An 18,358-nucleotide genomic window follows, 5' to 3' on the forward strand; every position below is an offset into this window, starting at 1 on the left:
AAGCGTCTCAGAAATAAAAAAAAAATAAAAAAGTTGCTGGAGACAAGAATCTTTGCAGAAGTTTTGAAATCATTTCTGAAGTTCTGTTTTTTAAGAATACACGTTAAGTTTAACCAAACAAGGAAAGCTTGTCGTTGCGCTCAGCTATGAAGGAAGTGAAACAATACGCAAAAAGAGCTGTCAACATACAAACCATATATGCAGCTTTTCCAACAAAGATCCTCTCTTATTCTATTACACTATCAGTTATCTTCTGCCCCTTTTCACTACGTACAAATTTAGTCTGATGGACACACAGTTATAGTTCAATTACTTTTACAATGTTCATATTCATTTTATTGTTACATTTGATTCATTTAAAGTAATATATGGAGGAAATGAGACAAATACATTGTTATAAATATCATAAAAAGAAAAACATTAGCTTTGAGATTTCAATTCAGTAATAAGTACTATGAGTACCCTGTACTTATTTTATTGATACTTTATTCATGCAACAGTCACACTGTAAATTGCAGGCTGTAATATAACATGCTGCCGCAGATTTTTACACCAAAAGCTAACAGCATTATGTACACTTATACTGAAATGTGTCTTTGTTTGGACTTTAATTTAGTCCGGCAGCGATGAAACAAAAAACGTTTTCTACAACATAACATATTTACAAGTGTGTTTTCTGTTCTGTGATCACAGGTGGAGCTGTAGGCATCTGGATGTTTCATCACTGTCCAAAGGTTGTCGTGCATTGAACATTTTATAAGAAGTCGTTCCTTCTACTTGAATTATTTCTTTGCAAAAGAAAATCTGATCCCAATTTCATCAAATCTACAACCAGTCTTGCGACAAATGAAAAGAGACAGACCGGTTTATTTATGATCACTGTCGGGTCACAATAAGCTTCCTTTAGGGTTTCTACAGTGATATTAAAACAGAAAGCTCTCAGAACTTTAGAATTGAAATCATGGAGAGCTGCTAAGCTGGAAACAGAATTTGTGAAGATTAAAACCAGGAGAGAAATTTCACTCTAAACTTAATTTTCCAACCACAAACAGACACAATGCAAATAACAGCAGGTGAAGGGCGACACTGTCGGTGTAGGTTTAAGATGCAGGACTTCTCATTTCAACCATCAAAACCGAGTTCTCTGGCTGGTCTGTCGTTTGTGGGATAGCAGAGCCTTTAGCTTTTTTTTCTTACAAGCAAAAAATATATGAATCCCAATGAACAAGAGAAATAAGACGGCCACTAGCAAACCATGTACAAGCAGTGAGTGATCTGTTGAGAGACACAAAAGTCAAAAGTCAAGTTAGAACTGGATTTGATTCATGGAAGATACAAATAAAAGACACAACAAACAGATATTGAAGTCAGCAAACTCTACATGTGTTATTAAGAAGACAGATGAGCAAAGGAGAAAATGACATCAATGAATCCACTGCAGCAGAGTAAGTTTTCACTTACAAAGGTACCGTGGACCATCACTGCCGGGAGTCACAGTTTCATTGAAGGATGTCATATTAATGGAGGGTGTAAGTGAAACTATGTCAGTCTCCTTACCTGAAGTGACTGTTGTTGATTGAATACACAGGGTGTTATTGGCTGCAAACACCCACTGTGATATTTCTGTCCCATCAGAGATGCAGTTAATGTAAATGAATCCTATGAACAAACACAATATACAACAGATGAACAGAGTAATTATAATCATCAGTGTCATAATGATCACATTATTTCTCACTCACCACAGTTCATTATATCCTCTTCTTTGGAGACACTACTGACGTGATTCCAGACTTTACAAGCAACACGTCCTGAGACATGTTTCAGAGTGATACTGTTTTCCTCTTTATTTGCAGAGTAGAGCTCAGCGTCTGTCAGTGCACGTCCACCCAGAGTCCAGCTGTACTGAGGACTGTCCCCTCCCTCAGAGGAGCAGGAAACCTTCATCTCTCCCTGGGACAGACACTCAGATACTATCAGGACAGAGGACACTGGAGCTGAAAGACACACAGAGGACTTTTGATATTGCAGCAGTATCTTGATCCTTTTTTACAGTTTCTAAAGGCTCAAAATACAGATACATGTATAGTATGTGATACATAATGTAAATTATCAATACAATGTGAGATTTATATCTATCCACGTGACTACATTTCTCAGTATGAAAAAAGTAATTTACCTTGAATAGACAAATGTAGAGTCTGTTTCGATGTCGGCGTTCCGTTTGAATCAAAGATTAAAAGTGTATATTCACTACTGTCTGTCCTGCTGAGTTTATTGATCCTAAATGTCCCATTACTGGGAGTAAAGACAGATTTGTCTTTCAGAGAATTAGTTATAATTTCATTTTGTCTCCCGCGGAGTATTATCGTGGATTCTTTCTTCCATTCGTATCTATGTATTTGAGAGGCTCCGTCCATCAGCTGGAGGACCACAGTTCCTCCCAAAGGTCCATAACATTGAGATCCATCCTGTTTGCCATCACAGTGAGTTTCCACTCCTGTTAAATAAAAAAATAAAACAAGGAAACAATTGTGATTCTTCATTTTATACAGAATGAATGATGATGAGAATTAGATGCAGCAAACATATTAATATTGTAGGTTTGCTGCATCTCTGTGTCTCACAGATCACAGTGGACACACAGGTTTTCTTTTCTTGTGCAGCAAATGTAAAAACTTATTTGTATCAGAGTTGTTGTTGTTGTTGTTTTTTTACTGCTGTGTTGCTACTTTTTACAAAGTAAAATATCTCATCACTTTTTCCACCACCGCCTGTGATGGGAAAAAAGTTGTGATTCAGCGAACGCCATTATTTCCCTAAAACAGAGTTTTGAGGTAAGTTGACCTCAGTCAGTAATTACAATCCTACATCTGTCAAACTTTGTTGAACTCACAGAAAATTGTAATTGCTGCAACTCAAGAGAAGCTTAAAATCCTCAAACAAATTATGAATTGGGTCATCCAGTGTTTTGAACAAATGTGTAAAAAATGAGGAACAATTCAGAAGAAGTACTGCGGCCATAAAAACATGAGCTTTAAATATTTCACTCAGAGTGGGCAGGCGTTACGTAGCGGCAATGAAGTGGTGGATCAATACCATATATGGTATTATAACTGGTATTACCATTTTGTCTCGCGATGTTACACATTAAACAGTTAATAGAGCCTCCAGGCCACAGTTGGTAGTTTAGGTAAAGTGTCTCACTGATGTTTACAACTATGACAATAACCAAAAATACAGCCTTGGAGCAGAGACTTCCTACACTTGCAGTATAGTCTGAGGCAAACACTGTCAAGTTTTTATAAGATTGCAACTGCAACATTGAAAACATGGCTCTTGAGAAACAACAACAGTGAGAAACCAATCTCCTTTACTCTTTATACCATTAAGATCATTTTAAAGGGAGATTTAAAGGGCCAGTTAAAGAGCTCGAATTTAAAATGCTTGAAAAAAAAGAACAATTTGGATATAAAGTGCCATGATAATACAATCTGTTTATTAGAAAATTTACCAAGAAGATGTTGTAGGTTTACTGTGAAACAAGTAACAGGAGACGAGAGCTTGGTCTTGTGCAACAAATTCAAACAGAAATAAGCTATATTATTACAAAAGATGTTTTCATTCACAAAATGATGCACTTATTTTAAATCCCTCCGTAGACCAACCAGCAACTAAAGTATTCTCCATTTGAACAACACGATATAATGATGAATATTATTCAGCACTGCTGTTATATAAAATGGTTATTGACTGTACTGATCTTAAACCCAACAATGTTCTTTACAGTATTTGAACTGCTGTACACATCACTGGAAATATTGTCTTAACTTTATTAACTATATTTGATCCCACATCTACAAAACACGTTGATATTAATCCTATGAGTTTTAATAAAGTGCCAGAAGAAAGAAGTTGAGCAGCTCACCATGAGAGACTCCGAGTAGCATCACCAACAGTCCAAACACAGCTTCCATGTCTCTTCACAGCAGTTTAGTCTCTAATTGTCCCTAAACTAAACCTGTGTATTGTCCTTTGAGCAGCCTGCAAATTGTCTTGTCAGCAATCAGCCTCAGAGGAGAGTGTGAACGTTCTCACCAAGAAGAGTGATGTCATGTTTACTTCTTTTTACAGTGAGAGGAGAAAAAAAAGAGACGTTTTACTTCCCCTTTCAACCTACAAGTTGGCCTTCGTGTTTGACGGACTGAGTGAAGGAGACTGACAGCAGACATTTCTAAAACAGTCCAAACACAGCTTCTATGTCTCTTTCCGTTCAGTGTTTGATGACCAGGTCAGTATAGTGATCAGACCACTTTTATTTAACAGCATATATCCAACACTTGAGTCACAGATGTCACCTGTTATTGATCAGGTCCAGAAGAAAAGGTGTGCATTGTCTGCTGTCACAGCTTCAACCATGTGAACTATCAGAATCAGCTGTATCGACCAATAGTCATAAAACATACAAGTCTGTGCAGAAATGGCCTCATAAACTGTAGCATCCCCGATGAATGATGGTCTGGTGTCTTTTACTGATGGTTCACAAAACTTTATTGAATGGGACTTGAATCCATAAAACGCAGTGAAAACTGGAAGTGAACACACCGTAAGAGATCTGAAGAAAATAAAGACAAACATTACCAAACAATGTTTAACATCCTGACCATACCCTTCTTGCCAGCATGCTAAAAAATTAATTATATTATTATATTACATATTATTATATTATTATATTAATTATATAATAATATTATATATATATATATATATATATATATATATATATATATATATATATATATATATATATATATATAAAATATTATTATATAATAATTAACAAAAAAAATTCCCCTCGGGGATTAATAAAGTAAATACCTACCTACCTACCTACCGAAATTTAACCACCGACTGAATCACGGCGATGCATTTAAGTTAAACATCAGTTTAATACTTTAAACTCTCATTTATGACACAACAAAATCCCTGAAAACCGGAACAATCTAACCCAATAATTTTCCCAGAATAAGTACTAGTACTAGTGTACAATACAGTACTAGTACAGTGGTAGTACTGACCTTGTGTCCATATCAGCCAGGTGCCAAACAAACAAAAACCGTCAACCTTTTCCTATTTTTAACACTTTTTTCCATCTTTTTGTCTTCTCCCCGTTCTAACACTTCTTTCTAAACTGCTTCCGGTTTCAGTCTTTCAGAATAAAAGTGTAACAGGAAATGCATTAATAAAAATCTCTAAACGTCTACAAAATAAAAGACATGAAAAAGAATGAATAATTGAAATACTCTGAGCTGTATTAGAGGTCTTTTACATAAACTACAACTTGACTGGTTGCTGGAGGCATAAAACTTGAAGCTTTTAATATTTTTATTTGGCCACAGGAAGGGTTTTTTTTTTTTCATTCAGTGTCTAGTCATGAGTACCAACCTCAGACCTACTAACATAAGTGCAAACATTTCATTTAAAGCCAAAATAATGCTCAGCAGGCATTAAAGGTAGAATCTTTAAATGTAATGGTAGCTGTTTAAAATGTTAAACACATGGCTCGTGGATTTGTTTTTATTAGATGTACATTTATCATGATTTTGTGAAAAGGATCATGTTTTTGTCATATTTTCACTCACCACAGGCAGATGTCCTTTGTTCTTTGGAGACACTACTGCTATGACTCCCGACTGTGCAGACCAGACTTCCTGAGACATGTTGTTTCAGAGTGATACTGTCAGCCCCAACATTTCCAGAGAGGAGCTCTGCATCTGTCAGTGCACGTCCACCCAGAGTCCAGCTGTCCTGAGGACTGTCCCCTCCCTCAGAGGAGCAGGAAACCTTCATATCTCCCTGGGACAGACACTCAGAGACCATCAGGACAGAGGACACAGGAGCTCAGAGAAACACACAGAGGACCTTTGATATTACACCAGAATCTTCATCATCTTTAGGATGTGTGTAGAAATGAACTTGAATGGTGAACTGTAGAGTTCGTTCTCCTGATTTCTGTCTATTTAAAACATTTCAAGGGTCATTTCATCGCCATCAGTCCTGCTCAGGCTATTAATCCTGTAATTCCCATCACTGTGAGTAAAAAAGGATGTTTTCTTTCAGATTTAATGCAGTCTTATTCTTTCTCTCATGAGCTATTATGACGTTTCTGTGTTTGTTTAATTACGACTGGTATCTAGATATTTCTGAGGCACTGCCCATCAACTGGAGACTTTCCTTTCCACCCATAGCTCCAACAACGAGCTCCACCCTGTCTGCCATCACACTAAGTTTCCACACAAGCTGCAGGTAAAATATCATAATTTAATTGTTCCATGTCTGAGGATCATTGCTTTGATTCCTATAAAAGTGCAAATACTACTGTTTCCAGTCTAAAACAATGATTGGTTGTTGGGTCTGTCTCTTTCAGGCAACAAGTCCTCAACAAATTCCTGTGTGTTCCGCTGACCTGTGATTTGCAAACAAAGTCAGGCTCTCTCACTCATTGAAAACTCAGGTTGCTGAGTGTACAACTTTAGTTCAAACTTACAGAATTTTATGTTCAAATTGCAGCGAGTTTCTCCAAGATTAAAACTTATATTTTCAGCCTTGTTGTTGTAAATGTGGGGAGGTGCAGTGATCAGCACTGTCGCCTCGCAGCAAGAAGGTTCCGGGTTCCTTTCTGTGTGGAGTTTGCGTGTTCTCCCAGTGCCTGTGACTTCTCTCCGGGTACTCTGGCTTCCTCCCACCGTCCAAAGATGTGCGTATCAGGTTAATTGGTGATTAGGAAAAAATTGCCCTGAGGTGTGAATGAGAGTTTTAATGGTCTTTGTTTCAGTCTGTCTTTCTGTTACAATAGTTGAGTAAGAATCAAATAGATCTTATTCTACTTTTTCATATCCCAAATAAGTCAAAACATCTTTCTGGTCCCACTTGACATGTTTTTTTCATAGGTACAGTTCATATTTACACACTGTTACATTTGATTCATTTAAAGAGGAAATGAGACCAATACATTATTATAAATATCATAAAAAGAAAAGCAAGAGCTTTGAGATTCCAGTTTATATCAGTGAATAGAGAACTTTACAGAACTTTGACGGATGGGATTCTCATAGATTAAAATTTCCCCACTCTGGGATTAATAAAGTCTAATCTAACCTAATCTAATGAATCCATGCTGAGAAATTGTTTAGAAATACTTCATGAGTGGGTGGAGATGAGAGAAAATGTTAAAACCTTTTTGTGCATGTAGTCTGACTGACTAATTTACTGTGAAACATAGTATTGTTCTGTTTTATACGATGAAATCACTCTTTCAGGCAGATAACTGCTGAGGAGGTCATATTCTCTGCACATTCAAGACTCAAAGTTTTATGTGTCATGTGTTCTAACAATAAGACGTCTGCGTCTTGACTTGCATGTAAGAGCTACTGGTATCTTGTGAAAACGTATGTACTTACATCCTATCATTGATTGTGTTGCATTATTTAGGCCCCAATCAACTGCACATGTACAGCGACTACAAATAGTCATAGATTATGTATTGATCCAAAGGCATTGATTTGTGAGCAGTTCAGTTTCACTCCAAGCTTTTCTAATCTTTTTTCTTTTTTTCTTTTTTTTTAACACAGCACCTTTCTCAGACAAAGTCACAAAGTGCTTCACAACAATTACAACAACAAATTAAAACATTTTTGAACCTTTTTGTTGGTTAATTGTAGATCATAAATATCTACAGCAGCAGCTGTTTGTTCAACTGACTTTCTATTTACCCCAAATAATTAGTAGGAATATCTCTATTCCTCCAGACTTGAAAGTGACAACCTGATGTAACTAAAATTCTCAATGATTAAAGTTATTGAAAAATTATAAATAGTTAGTTAAGAAACATCGATGTCAAATATTCTGTTTTCACAGGAACATTGTCAACTGGAAACCACAAAGACAAAGGAAGTGCATTGGACTAAATATAGAAAGCATGATTTGATGGTGTTGAAAGACAAACCTTTCTCAGAATTGAACAAGCTGTTAAATGTCTTCCCCTCTCGAACTACGTTCCTAAATTTCCTGAATTCCTCAAGAACACCACATTTGTCCCTTTCACTTCTCTCCTTCTTTCAGTAGAAGAAAAAAGTATTTTACCATTAACTGCTCTAAATGTGTTGAACTGTTTCCTCTAGTACCATTATCCTAAAAAAGACAACATCATGCCACTGATAAACCACTGGTCTGAATAAGTGCTCACGCCTGAGAAAAAAGTGTTTGCTTCATGGAAACAAATTTGTGCACACTGAACTTTGCAACAGACGAGATATTTTGCTTCTATATCTTTGGTCTAGAGAGCCAAACCAGCGTTGCCATTTATGACATTAATTCTCCCACACACTCTGCACCAAACCATTTATAATTGAAATAACTTTCCCAATACACACTGTGCCAGGATTTATATTTACATACTATGAACCTCAACAAATCCATCAATATCTGTTTAAAAAAATACATTTGAATTAAATGTCACATATGTCACCTTACTTCAAATTAAAAGTAACATTTTACATGATGTGTAAACACAGACATGCTTTCAGAGTCATGTCTGCCAATCATTAGATTAATGAAGGTGAATAAATTGGAAAGAAAGTTATTCTTAAAATGTATCATTTATTACAAGCTTTCAGTATTTCAACAATGAAATTAAAGTAAATATGCTTATAAATTACAAAAAGCTGATATATACATGTAAAAACAGGGTAAAATAATTCAAAACAATTAAGAAATTGTTAAATATTCCACTAAAAGTTCCAGCGCTTAAGCAGGATGCCGTTGTTAAAGGTCACAAAGACTAGATGCTTTGCTTCCCAGAAAAGTGAAGAAAACCCTGATATGTATGAGCTTTAATGGCTTTTCTTTCTCTAATGACAACTTCTACAAAATGAAGGTGAAAGACCTTCAGGCATCTTGACATCTCCTCCCTCTCTCTGCCTTCAGGTGTGTGTTCCTCCTGATCTGTGGACACCTGAAATCACCTGCCTTTACGGACGTTGGCGTACAAACAGTCCTCTCCTGCTGGTTGAGTCTGCTGAGGTCGCTCTGAAAACTTGACTTGGCCGTACTCCACCTCCACCTTCTCCCTTTGCTCCACCTGCCTCTGCTGCCGCTGCACCATCCTGACATCAGTGTAGGTCACTTCCTGGTCGTCTTCTCCCTCTGCAGATTAGCAGGTAGAAGTAAGTGACACAAACAAAGTAGAGCCTTCTAATTACATACAATGACTTTGAAGAACTAGTTTGACATTTTGGAGAATAAACTAAGTCTCTGTCTTGCCAACAAAAATATTGCTGTCACTCTCTGCAGCATTAACAGTCAGTTAGCTTTAACACAGAGCCTGACTCAAATGTTACACAAAATCTACCCTTTAAATGTGTTAATTACTGAACTAGAAACAAATTGAAATTCGTTCTTAACTTTGGACAGAGCCAAGCTAACAGATTTGCCCTGTTTCCAGTTTTTGTGTTAAATCTAACCATCTCCTTGTGATTTGAGAGTGTTTTTAGAATTCTTGTTTTAAGGGTTTACACACTATTTTTCTAAATATTCTTGTCCCGAGTACTTTCACACAGAACATGAATATTTACGCCTAAAAATCAACAATTTTCTTTTGGAAGGAAGTTGTTTTTTCTGACCTTTCACACCTCTAGTAAGGTCACCAACCAATCACATTGTGCGGAAATACAACGAACATCACATCAAAACTCCCAACAATAATGTTGATTGTTTCGAGCCACAGAGTATTATAGGCTATGACAGAGGGACATACAAGGACAACAATCTCAAGGACAATGCATTGAGAAGCATTGCCCACCACTATAGCTATCAGAAATGGTTTACTTTTGGATGTAGTAGAGTTGGCAGTGGGCAGTGTCACAAGAAACAGTGTCACAGCAGGTTTGGCTAAAGTAACAAAATCTCCTCTTCTTTCGTGGAGTGAGGAGGAGCAAAACAAGATCGGCATCACTAGATGATGTTGAATCCATTATTGTTCTGAAGAAAGAGGTGACATGTTTCTGTTCAAACCATTTTTTTAAAAGGTGTTGAAAATTTGCATCGCTGCCGGTTTGAATAGTTTTATTGGAAAATATTCATTTATTTGTCACGCCCCCGGTGTATAGAGGCCTTAACGCTGAACAAGAAAGCAAACAAATGCAATTACTCAAAATGTTAAACTATTTATTCAATCTATAAAATGAACAAAATAATTTGTAAACTGTGAATGTAGTGAGGAAGGTAAAAGGAAGTTCTGTTTTGTACCTTTAGGTTTGTTGTTTTTCTTTTTTTTGTTGGCACAGGTGACTGCCACGCCGACAACTAAGAAGATAACCAGTGCAGAGAGTACACCTGCCGTTATTGGTAAAGCATCTGTAGCTAAAATAAGAGACAACAAACACGTATATTGAAATCAGCAAACTATACATGTGTTATGAAAAAAGGCAGAGGAGCAAAGGAGAAAATGACATCAATGAATCCACTGCAGCAGAGTAAGTTTTCACTTACAAAGGTACCATGGACCATCACTGCTGGGAGTCACAGTTTCGTTGAAGGATGTGATATTAATGGAGGGTGTAAGTGAAACTATGTCAGTCTCCTTAACCACAGTGACTGTTGTTGATTGAATACACAGGGTGTTATTGGCTGCAAACACCCACTGTGTTATGTTTGTCCCATTGGAGATGCAGTTAATGTAAATGAATCCTATGAACAAACAAACACAATATACAACAGATGAACAGAGTAATTATAATCATCAGTGTCATAATGATCACATTATTTCTCACTCACCACAGTTAATTATATCCTCTTCTTTGGAGACACTACTGACGTGATTCCAGACTTTACAAGCAACACGTCCTGAGACATGTTGTTTCAGAGTGATACTGTTTTCCTCTTTATTTTCAGAGTAGAGCTCAGCGTCTGTCAGTGCACGTCCACCCAGAGTCCAGCTGTACTGAGGACTGTCCCCTCCCTCAGAGGAGCAGGAAACCTTCATCTCTCCCTGGGACAGACACTCAGAGTCCATCAGGACAGAGGACAAAGGAGCTGAAAGACATACAAAGGACTTTTGATATTGCAGCAGCATCTTGATCCTTTTTTACAGTTTCTAAAGGCTCAAAATACAGATACATGTAGAGTATGTGATACATAATGTAGATTATCAATACAATGTGAGATTTATATCTATCCATATGACTACATTTCTCTGTATGAAAAAAGTAATTTACCTTGAATAGACAAATGTAGAGTCTTTTTCGAAGTCAGCGTTCCGTTTGAATCAAATATTAAAAGTGTATATTCACTACTGTCTGTCCTGCTGAGTTTATTGATCCTAAATGTCCCATTACTGGGAGTAAAGACAGATCTGTCTTTTAGAGAATTAGTTATAATTTCATTTTGTTTCCCGCGGAGTATTATCGTGGATTCTTTCTTCAATTCGTATCTATGTATTTGAGAGGCTCCGTCCATCAGCTGGAGGACCACAGTTCCTCCCAAAGGTCCATAACATTTAGCTGCATACTGTCTGCCATCACAGTGAGTTTCCACTCCTGTAAAATTTTAAAAACAAAAAGAAACAATTGTAATTCTTCATTTTATACAGAATGAATTATCCTGAGAATTAGATGCAGCAAACACATTAATATTGTAGGTTTGTTGCATCTCTGTGTCTCACAGACCACAGTGGGCACACAGGTTTTCTTTTCTTGTGCAGCAAATGTAAAAACTTATTTGTATTGGAGTTGATGTTGGTTTTTTTTACTGCTGTGTTGCTACTTTTTACAAAGTAAAATATCTCATCACTTTTTCCACCACCGCCTGTGATGGGAAAAAAGTTGTGGTTCAGCTGATGTCATTATTTGGAGGGTGGAAGTGAAACTATGTCAGTCTCCTTACCTGAAGTGACTGTTGTTGATTGAATACACAGGGTGTTATTGGCTGGAAACACCCACTGTGATTTTTCTGTCCCATTGGAGATGCAGTTAATGTAAATGAATCCTACGAGCAAACAAACACAATATACAACAGATGAACAGAGTAATTACAATCATCAATGTCATAATGATCACATTATTTCTCACTCACCACAGTTCATTATATCCTCTTCTTTGGAGACACTACTGACGTGATTCCAGACTTTACAAGCAACACGTCCTGAGACATGTTGTTTCAGAGTGATACTGTTTTCCTCTTTATTTGCAGAGTAGAACTCAGCGTCTGTCAGTGCACGTCCACCCAGAGTCCAGCTGTACTGAGGACTGTCCCCTCCCTCAGAGGAGCAGGAAACCTTCATCTCTCCCTGGGACAGACACTCAGATACTATCAGGACAGAGGACACAGGAGCTGAAAGATGCATAGATGACTTTAGACATTGCAGCAGTATCTTGATCCTTTTTTACAGTTTCTAAAGGCTCAAAATACAGATACATGTAGAGTATGTGATACATAATGTAGATTATCAATACAATGTGAGATTTATAGCTATCCATGTGACTACATTTCTCAGTCTGAAAAAAGTAATTTACCTTGAATAGACAAATGTAGAGTGTGTTTCGATGTCAGCTTTGCTTCTAAATCAAAGATTGAAAGTGTATATTCACTACTATCTGTCCTGCTGAGTTTATTGATCCTAAATGTCCCATTACTGGGAGTAAAGACAGATCTGTCTTTTAGAGAAATAGTTATAATTTCATTTTGTTTCCCGTGGAGTATTATCGTGGATTCTTTCTTCAATTCGTATCTATGTATTTGAGAGGCTCCGTCCATCAGCTGGAGGACCACAGTTCCTCCCAAAGGTCCATAACATTTAGCTGCATACTGTCTGCCATCACAGTGAGTTTCCACTCCTGTAAAATTTGAAAAATAAAAAGAAACAATTGTGATCCTTCATTTTATACAGAATGAATGATGCTGAGAATTAGATGCAGCAAACACATTAATATTGGAGGTTTGCTGCATCTCTGTGTCTCACAGACCACAGTGGGCACACAGGTTTTCCTTTCTTGTGCAGCAAACATAAAAACTTTTTTGTATTGGAGTTGTTGTTGTTTTTTTACTGCTGTGTTGCTACTTTTTACAAAATAAAATATCTCATCACTTTTTCCACCACTGCCTGTGATGGGAAAAAAGTTGTGGTTCAGCTGATGTCATTATTTGGAGGGTGTAAGTGAAACTATGTCAGTCTCCTTACCTGAAGTGACTGTTGTTGATTGAATACACAGGGTGTTATTGGCTGCAAACACCCACTGTGATATTTCTGTCCCATTGGAGATGCAGTTAATGTAAATGAATCCTATGAAAAAACAAACACAATATACAACAGATGAACAGAGTAATTATAATCATCAGTGTCATAATGATCACATTATTTCTCACTCACCACAGTTTATTATATCCTCTTCTTTGGAGACACTACTGACGTGATTCCAGACTTTACAAGCAACACGTCCTGAGACATGTTGTTTCAGAGTGATACTGTTTTCCTCTTTATTTTCAGAGTAGAGCTCAGCGTCTGTCAGTGCACGTCCACCCAGAGTCCAGCTGTACTGAGGACTGTCCCCTCCCTCAGAGGAGCAGGAAACCTTCATCTCTCCCTGGGACAGACACTCAGAGTCCATCAGGACAGAGGACAAAGGAGCTGAAAGACATACAAAGGACTTTTGATATTGCAGCAGTATCTTGATCCTTTTTTACAGTTTCTAAAGGCTCAAAATACAGATACATGTAGAGTATGTGATACATAATGTAGATTATCAATACAATGTGAGATTTATATCTATCCATATGACTACATTTCTCTGTATGAAAAAAGTAATTTACCTTGAATAGACAAATGTAGAGTCTTTTTCGATGTCAGCGTTCCGTTTGAATCAAAGATTAAAAGTGTATATTCACTACTGTCTGTCCTGCTGAGTTTATTGATCCGAAATGTCCCATTACTGGGAGTAAAGACAGATCTGTCTTTTAGAGAATTAGTTATAATTTCATTTTGTTTCCCGCGGAGTATTATCGTGGATTCTTTCTTCAATTCGTATCTATGTATTTGAGAGGCTTCGTCCATCAGCTGGAGGACCACAGTTCCTCCCAAAGGTCCATAACATTTAGCTGCATACTGTCTGCCATCACAGTGAGTTTCCACTCCTGTAAAATTTTAAAAACAAAAAGAAACAATTGTAATTCTTCATTTTATACAGAATGAATGATGATGAGAATTAGATGCAGCAAACACATTAATATTGTAGGTTTGTTGCATCTCTGTGTCTCACAGACCACAGTGGGCACACAGGTTTTCTTTTTTTGTGCAGCAAATGTAAAAACTTATTTGTATTGGAGTTGATGTTGTTTTTTTTTACTGCTGTGTTGCTACTTTTTACAAAGTAAAATATCTCATCACTTTTTACACCACCGCCTGTGATGGGAAAAAAGTTGTGGTTCAGCTGATGTCATTATTTGGAGGGTGGAAGTGAAACTATGTTAGTCTCCTTACCTGATGTGACAGTTGTTGATTGAATACACAGGGTGTTATTGGCTGGAAACACCCACTGTGATTTTTCTGTCCCATTGGAGATGCAGTTAATGTAAATGAATCCTACGAGCAAACAAACACAATATACAACAGATGAACAGAGTAATTACAATCATCAATGTCATAATGATCACATTATTTCTCACTCACCACAGTTCATTATATCCTCTTCTTTGGAGACACTGCTGACGTGATTCCAGACTTTACAAGCAACACGTCCTGAGACATGTTGTTTCAGAGTGATACTGTTTTCCTCTTTATTTGCAGAGTAGAACTCAGCGTCTGTCAGTGCACGTCCACCCAGAGTCCAGCTGTACTGAGGACTGTCCCCTCCCTCAGAGGAGCAGGAAACCTTCATCTCTCCCTGGGACAGACACTCAGATACTATCAGGACAGAGGACACAGGAGCTGAAAGATGCATAGATGACTTTAGACATTGCAGCAGTATCTTGATCCTTTTTTACAGTTTCTAAAGGCTCAAAATACAGATACATGTAGAGTATGTGATACATAATGTAGATTATCAATACAATGTGAGATTTATAGCTATCCATGTGACTACATTTCTCAGTCTGAAAAAAGTAATTTACCTTGAATAGACAAATGTAGAGTCTGTTTCGATGTCAGCTTTGCTTCTAAATCAAAGATTGAAAGTGTATATTCACTACTATCTGTCCTGCTGAGTTTATTGATCCTAAATGTCCCATTACTGGGAGTAAAGACAGATCTGTCTTTTAGAGAAATAGTTATAATTTCATTTTGTTTCCCGTGGAGTATTATCGTGGATTCTTTCTTCAATTCGTATCTATGTATTTGAGAGGCTCCGTCCATCAGCTGGAGGACCACAGTTCCTCCCAAAGGTCCATAACATTGAGCTGCATACTGTCTGCCATCACAGTGAGTTTCCACTCCTGTAAAATTTGAAAAATAAAAAGAAACAATTGTGATCCTTCATTTTATACAGAATGAATGATGCTGAGAATTAGATGCAGCAAACACATTAATATTGGAGGTTTGCTGCATCTCTGTGTCTCACAGACCACAGTGGGCACACAGGTTTTCCTTTCTTGTGCAGCAAACATAAAAACTTTTTTGTATTGGAGTTGTTGTTGTTTTTTTACTGCTGTGTTGCTACTTTTTACAAAATAAAATATCTCATCACTTTTTCCACCACCGCCTGTGATGGGAAAAAAGTTGTGGTTCAGCTGATGTCATTATTTGGAGGGTGGAAGTGAAACTATGTCAGTCTCCTTACCTGAAGTGACTGTTGTTGATTGAATACACAGGGTGTTATTGGCTGCAAACACCCACTGTGTTATGTCTGTCCCATTGGAGATGCAGTTAATGTAAATGAATCCTACGAAAAAACAAACACAATATACAACAGATGAACAGAGTAATTATAATCATCAGTGTCATAATGATCACATTATTTCTCACTCACCACAGTTCATTATATCCTCTTCTTTGGAGACACTGCTGACGTGATTCCAGACTTTACAAGCAACACGTCCTGAGACATGTTGTTTCAGAGTGATACTGTTTTCCTCTTTATTTGCAGAGCAGAGCTCAGCGTCTGTCAGTGCACGTCCACCCAGAGTCCAGCTGTACTGAGGACTGTCCCCTCCCTCAGAGGAGCAGGAAACCTTCATCTCTCCCTGGGACAGACACTCAGAGACCACCAGGACAGAGGACACAGGAGCTGAAAGACACACAGAAGAGTTTTGATATTGCAGCAGTACCTTGATCCTTTTTTACAGTTTCCAAAGGCTCAAAATACAGATACATGTAGAGCAGGGGTCTCAAACTTAATTTACTCGGGGGCCGCTGGAGGCAGAGTCTGGGTGAGGCTGGGCCGCATCGGGTGTTCCACAAGAAAAGCTTTGTTAAAAAAATTCTAATCTTCTCAAATGTCTTTATTTTTATTTTTTTAACACAAAATAAGATGAAAAAATAAATAAACAAATTAAGAATTAATAAGTAAATAAATCAGTTATAAATAAAATAATAATAATTAGATTTCTCTAGTCAGCAACTATGTGTGGTTTCTTCAGTCTTCTATATCTGCTGTATTCAGATTTAAACGTCTTTATTAACAGTTCATTAACCTCAATGGGTTCTTCTGAACATGAATTGTCCTGAACATGAATGGAACATTGAAGAACATGAACTCTTCTTCTGAACATGGCTTCTCTTGCCTACTCCTTGCTGCTGGAGACCTGGCAGCGCTTCCTCTCGCATAGCTGAGCCCCATTTGTCTTGAGGGAGGAAGCAGTTGAGACCCTCAGTATGGCTTGAAGATGATCATCAGTAAGTCTGGACCTGTACTTGGACTTATTGAAGTTCTTGGTGGAGAAGAGCTTTTTGCACAAGTATGTGCTCCCAAAAAGGCACATGGTCTGCTTGAACACTCGGGAAAGCTCAGGGAAGCTGGGGGTCAATTCTCTCAAAAATTGCCCAAGCTTGTCTGCTTTTCCACTCACCTCCCTGAACTTGGCTTTGAGGTCAGAGTTGCACTGCAGGTCAATGAGCTCCATTTGAAGCACAGGAGGGGCATCTTGCACATCAAAGGAGAAGGGGTCCGCAAAAATGTGAAATGTGGCTCTGAAGTCTGCAAATCTGTAATCAAATTCCTCCTGTCGCTTCAAAATGGCATCAACATACTTCTCACCACTGAATGGTGTGCCTGCATCCACGAGTGCCTTGCATGCTGGGAAATGGCAAAGGTTTGTCTGAGAGAGCTGGGCTTTCCATAACACAAGTTTTGTGGAGAATGCTCTCACGTCGTCATAGGCAGCACTGACGAGTTGCCCCTGGCCTTGTAAACTCTTGTTCAGTACATTAAGCTCATGTGTGATATCAACAAGAAAAGCTAAGTCCATGAGCCATTTGGGATCACTTAGCACAGGAACAGCCACCCCATCCTTCTCCATGAAGGCTTTCACTTCTGCTCTCAACTCAAAAAATCTCTTCAAGGCGTTTCCCTGCTGAGCCAACGTACCTCGGTGAAGTAGAGCACAGAACCTTCGGTGCTTTAAGCCCCTGGATCTGATTTGGTTGATGCATTTCACAACGACAGACATCACATTGTCAAACTTCAGGCATTTGCTGCAAAGGGCCTGCTGATGGATAATGCAGTGCAGAGCAATGGCCTCCTTCACACCCTCCTCTTCCAGTTTGTTTTGAACAAGTGCCACCAGTCCAGTTTTCCTCCCTGTCATTGATGGCGCTCCATCGCTTGTTATTCCAACAAACCTCTTCCATGGCAAACCGGCATTCTCAATGGCATCACACCGCTGGTGAAATATCTCCTGAGCAGTGGTCTGGCCATGCATTGGGATTACTGTGAGCAACTCCTCTATCACTTCAAAATTGTCATCGATACCACGGACATACATTGCGAGCTGGGCGGTGTCTCTGATGTCTGTGGTCTCATCAAGAGCGACTGAGTATACACTGAAATATTTGGCTTTCTCACACAGTTGATCATAAATGTTACTTGACAGGTCAGAAATGCGCTCTGCTACGGTGTTGGCAGGAAGGCTGATGTTGCTAAACTGACCTTTCTTTTCCGGACAGACTACACTTGCAGCCTGTCATATGCACTTTTTGACGAATTCACCTTCTGTGAACGGCTTTCCCACCTTAGCAATCATCTCACTAACCACGTAGCGAGCTTCGACTGCTGCATTATTCTCTTTGGTTGCTTTCTTGAAGAAATCTTGTTGCCTCAGTAGACATGTTTTAAGATTTGCAACCCGGTTGGCTCTCTCATCTCCCTGGTATTTT

The 18,358-nt window shown here is 38.1% G+C and overlaps 1 protein-coding gene and 1 long non-coding RNA gene across 2 annotated transcripts; both read right to left on the reverse strand.

Annotated features, from left to right (window-relative positions):
* Positions 1-378: 378 nt before the first annotated feature.
* On the reverse strand, positions 379-1,823 carry LOC138211288 (uncharacterized). The gene is made up of 3 exons (XR_011179325.1): positions 1,743-1,823; positions 1,558-1,659; positions 379-1,275 (listed from the first exon to the last, which is right to left on the reverse strand). It is a non-coding gene; the product is annotated as an uncharacterized lncRNA (long non-coding RNA).
* A 6,679-nt stretch (positions 1,824-8,502) lies between these two features.
* Positions 8,503-12,588, reverse strand: LOC138211289 (uncharacterized). The gene is made up of 8 exons (XM_069171060.1): positions 12,570-12,588; positions 12,130-12,387; positions 11,941-12,042; positions 11,274-11,594; positions 10,834-11,091; positions 10,549-10,746; positions 10,306-10,419; positions 8,503-9,204 (listed from the first exon to the last, which is right to left on the reverse strand). Exons 2-8 carry the CDS (start codon positions 12,335-12,337, stop codon positions 9,020-9,022), a joined length of 1,386 nt encoding a protein of 461 aa, XP_069027161.1. The 5' UTR covers positions 12,338-12,387; positions 12,570-12,588; the 3' UTR covers positions 8,503-9,019.
* Positions 12,589-18,358: the final 5,770 nt, after the last annotated feature.

Source organism: Embiotoca jacksoni, unplaced genomic scaffold, assembly GCF_022577435.1.
Source record: "Embiotoca jacksoni isolate LCO1_2020_lvr unplaced genomic scaffold, fEmbJac1.0.p SCAF_5, whole genome shotgun sequence".
Classification (NCBI taxonomy): domain Eukaryota; kingdom Metazoa; phylum Chordata; class Actinopteri; family Embiotocidae; genus Embiotoca; species Embiotoca jacksoni.

Bases quoted from the DNA above. Each gene is read 5' to 3' on its own strand.
- LOC138211289 (XM_069171060.1), bottom strand. From the start codon at position 12,337: ATGAAGGTTTCCTGCTCCTCTGAGGGAGGGGACAGTCCTCAGTACAGC. The intron at 11,595-11,940 runs GTAAGGAGACTG...AAAATTTTACAG, and splicing joins ATCAACAACAGTCACTTCAG to GAGTGGAAACTCACTGTGAT. The intron at 9,205-10,305 runs GTACAAAACAGA...GCTAATCTGCAG, and splicing joins GAAAAACAACAAACCTAAAG to AGGGAGAAGACGACCAGGAA.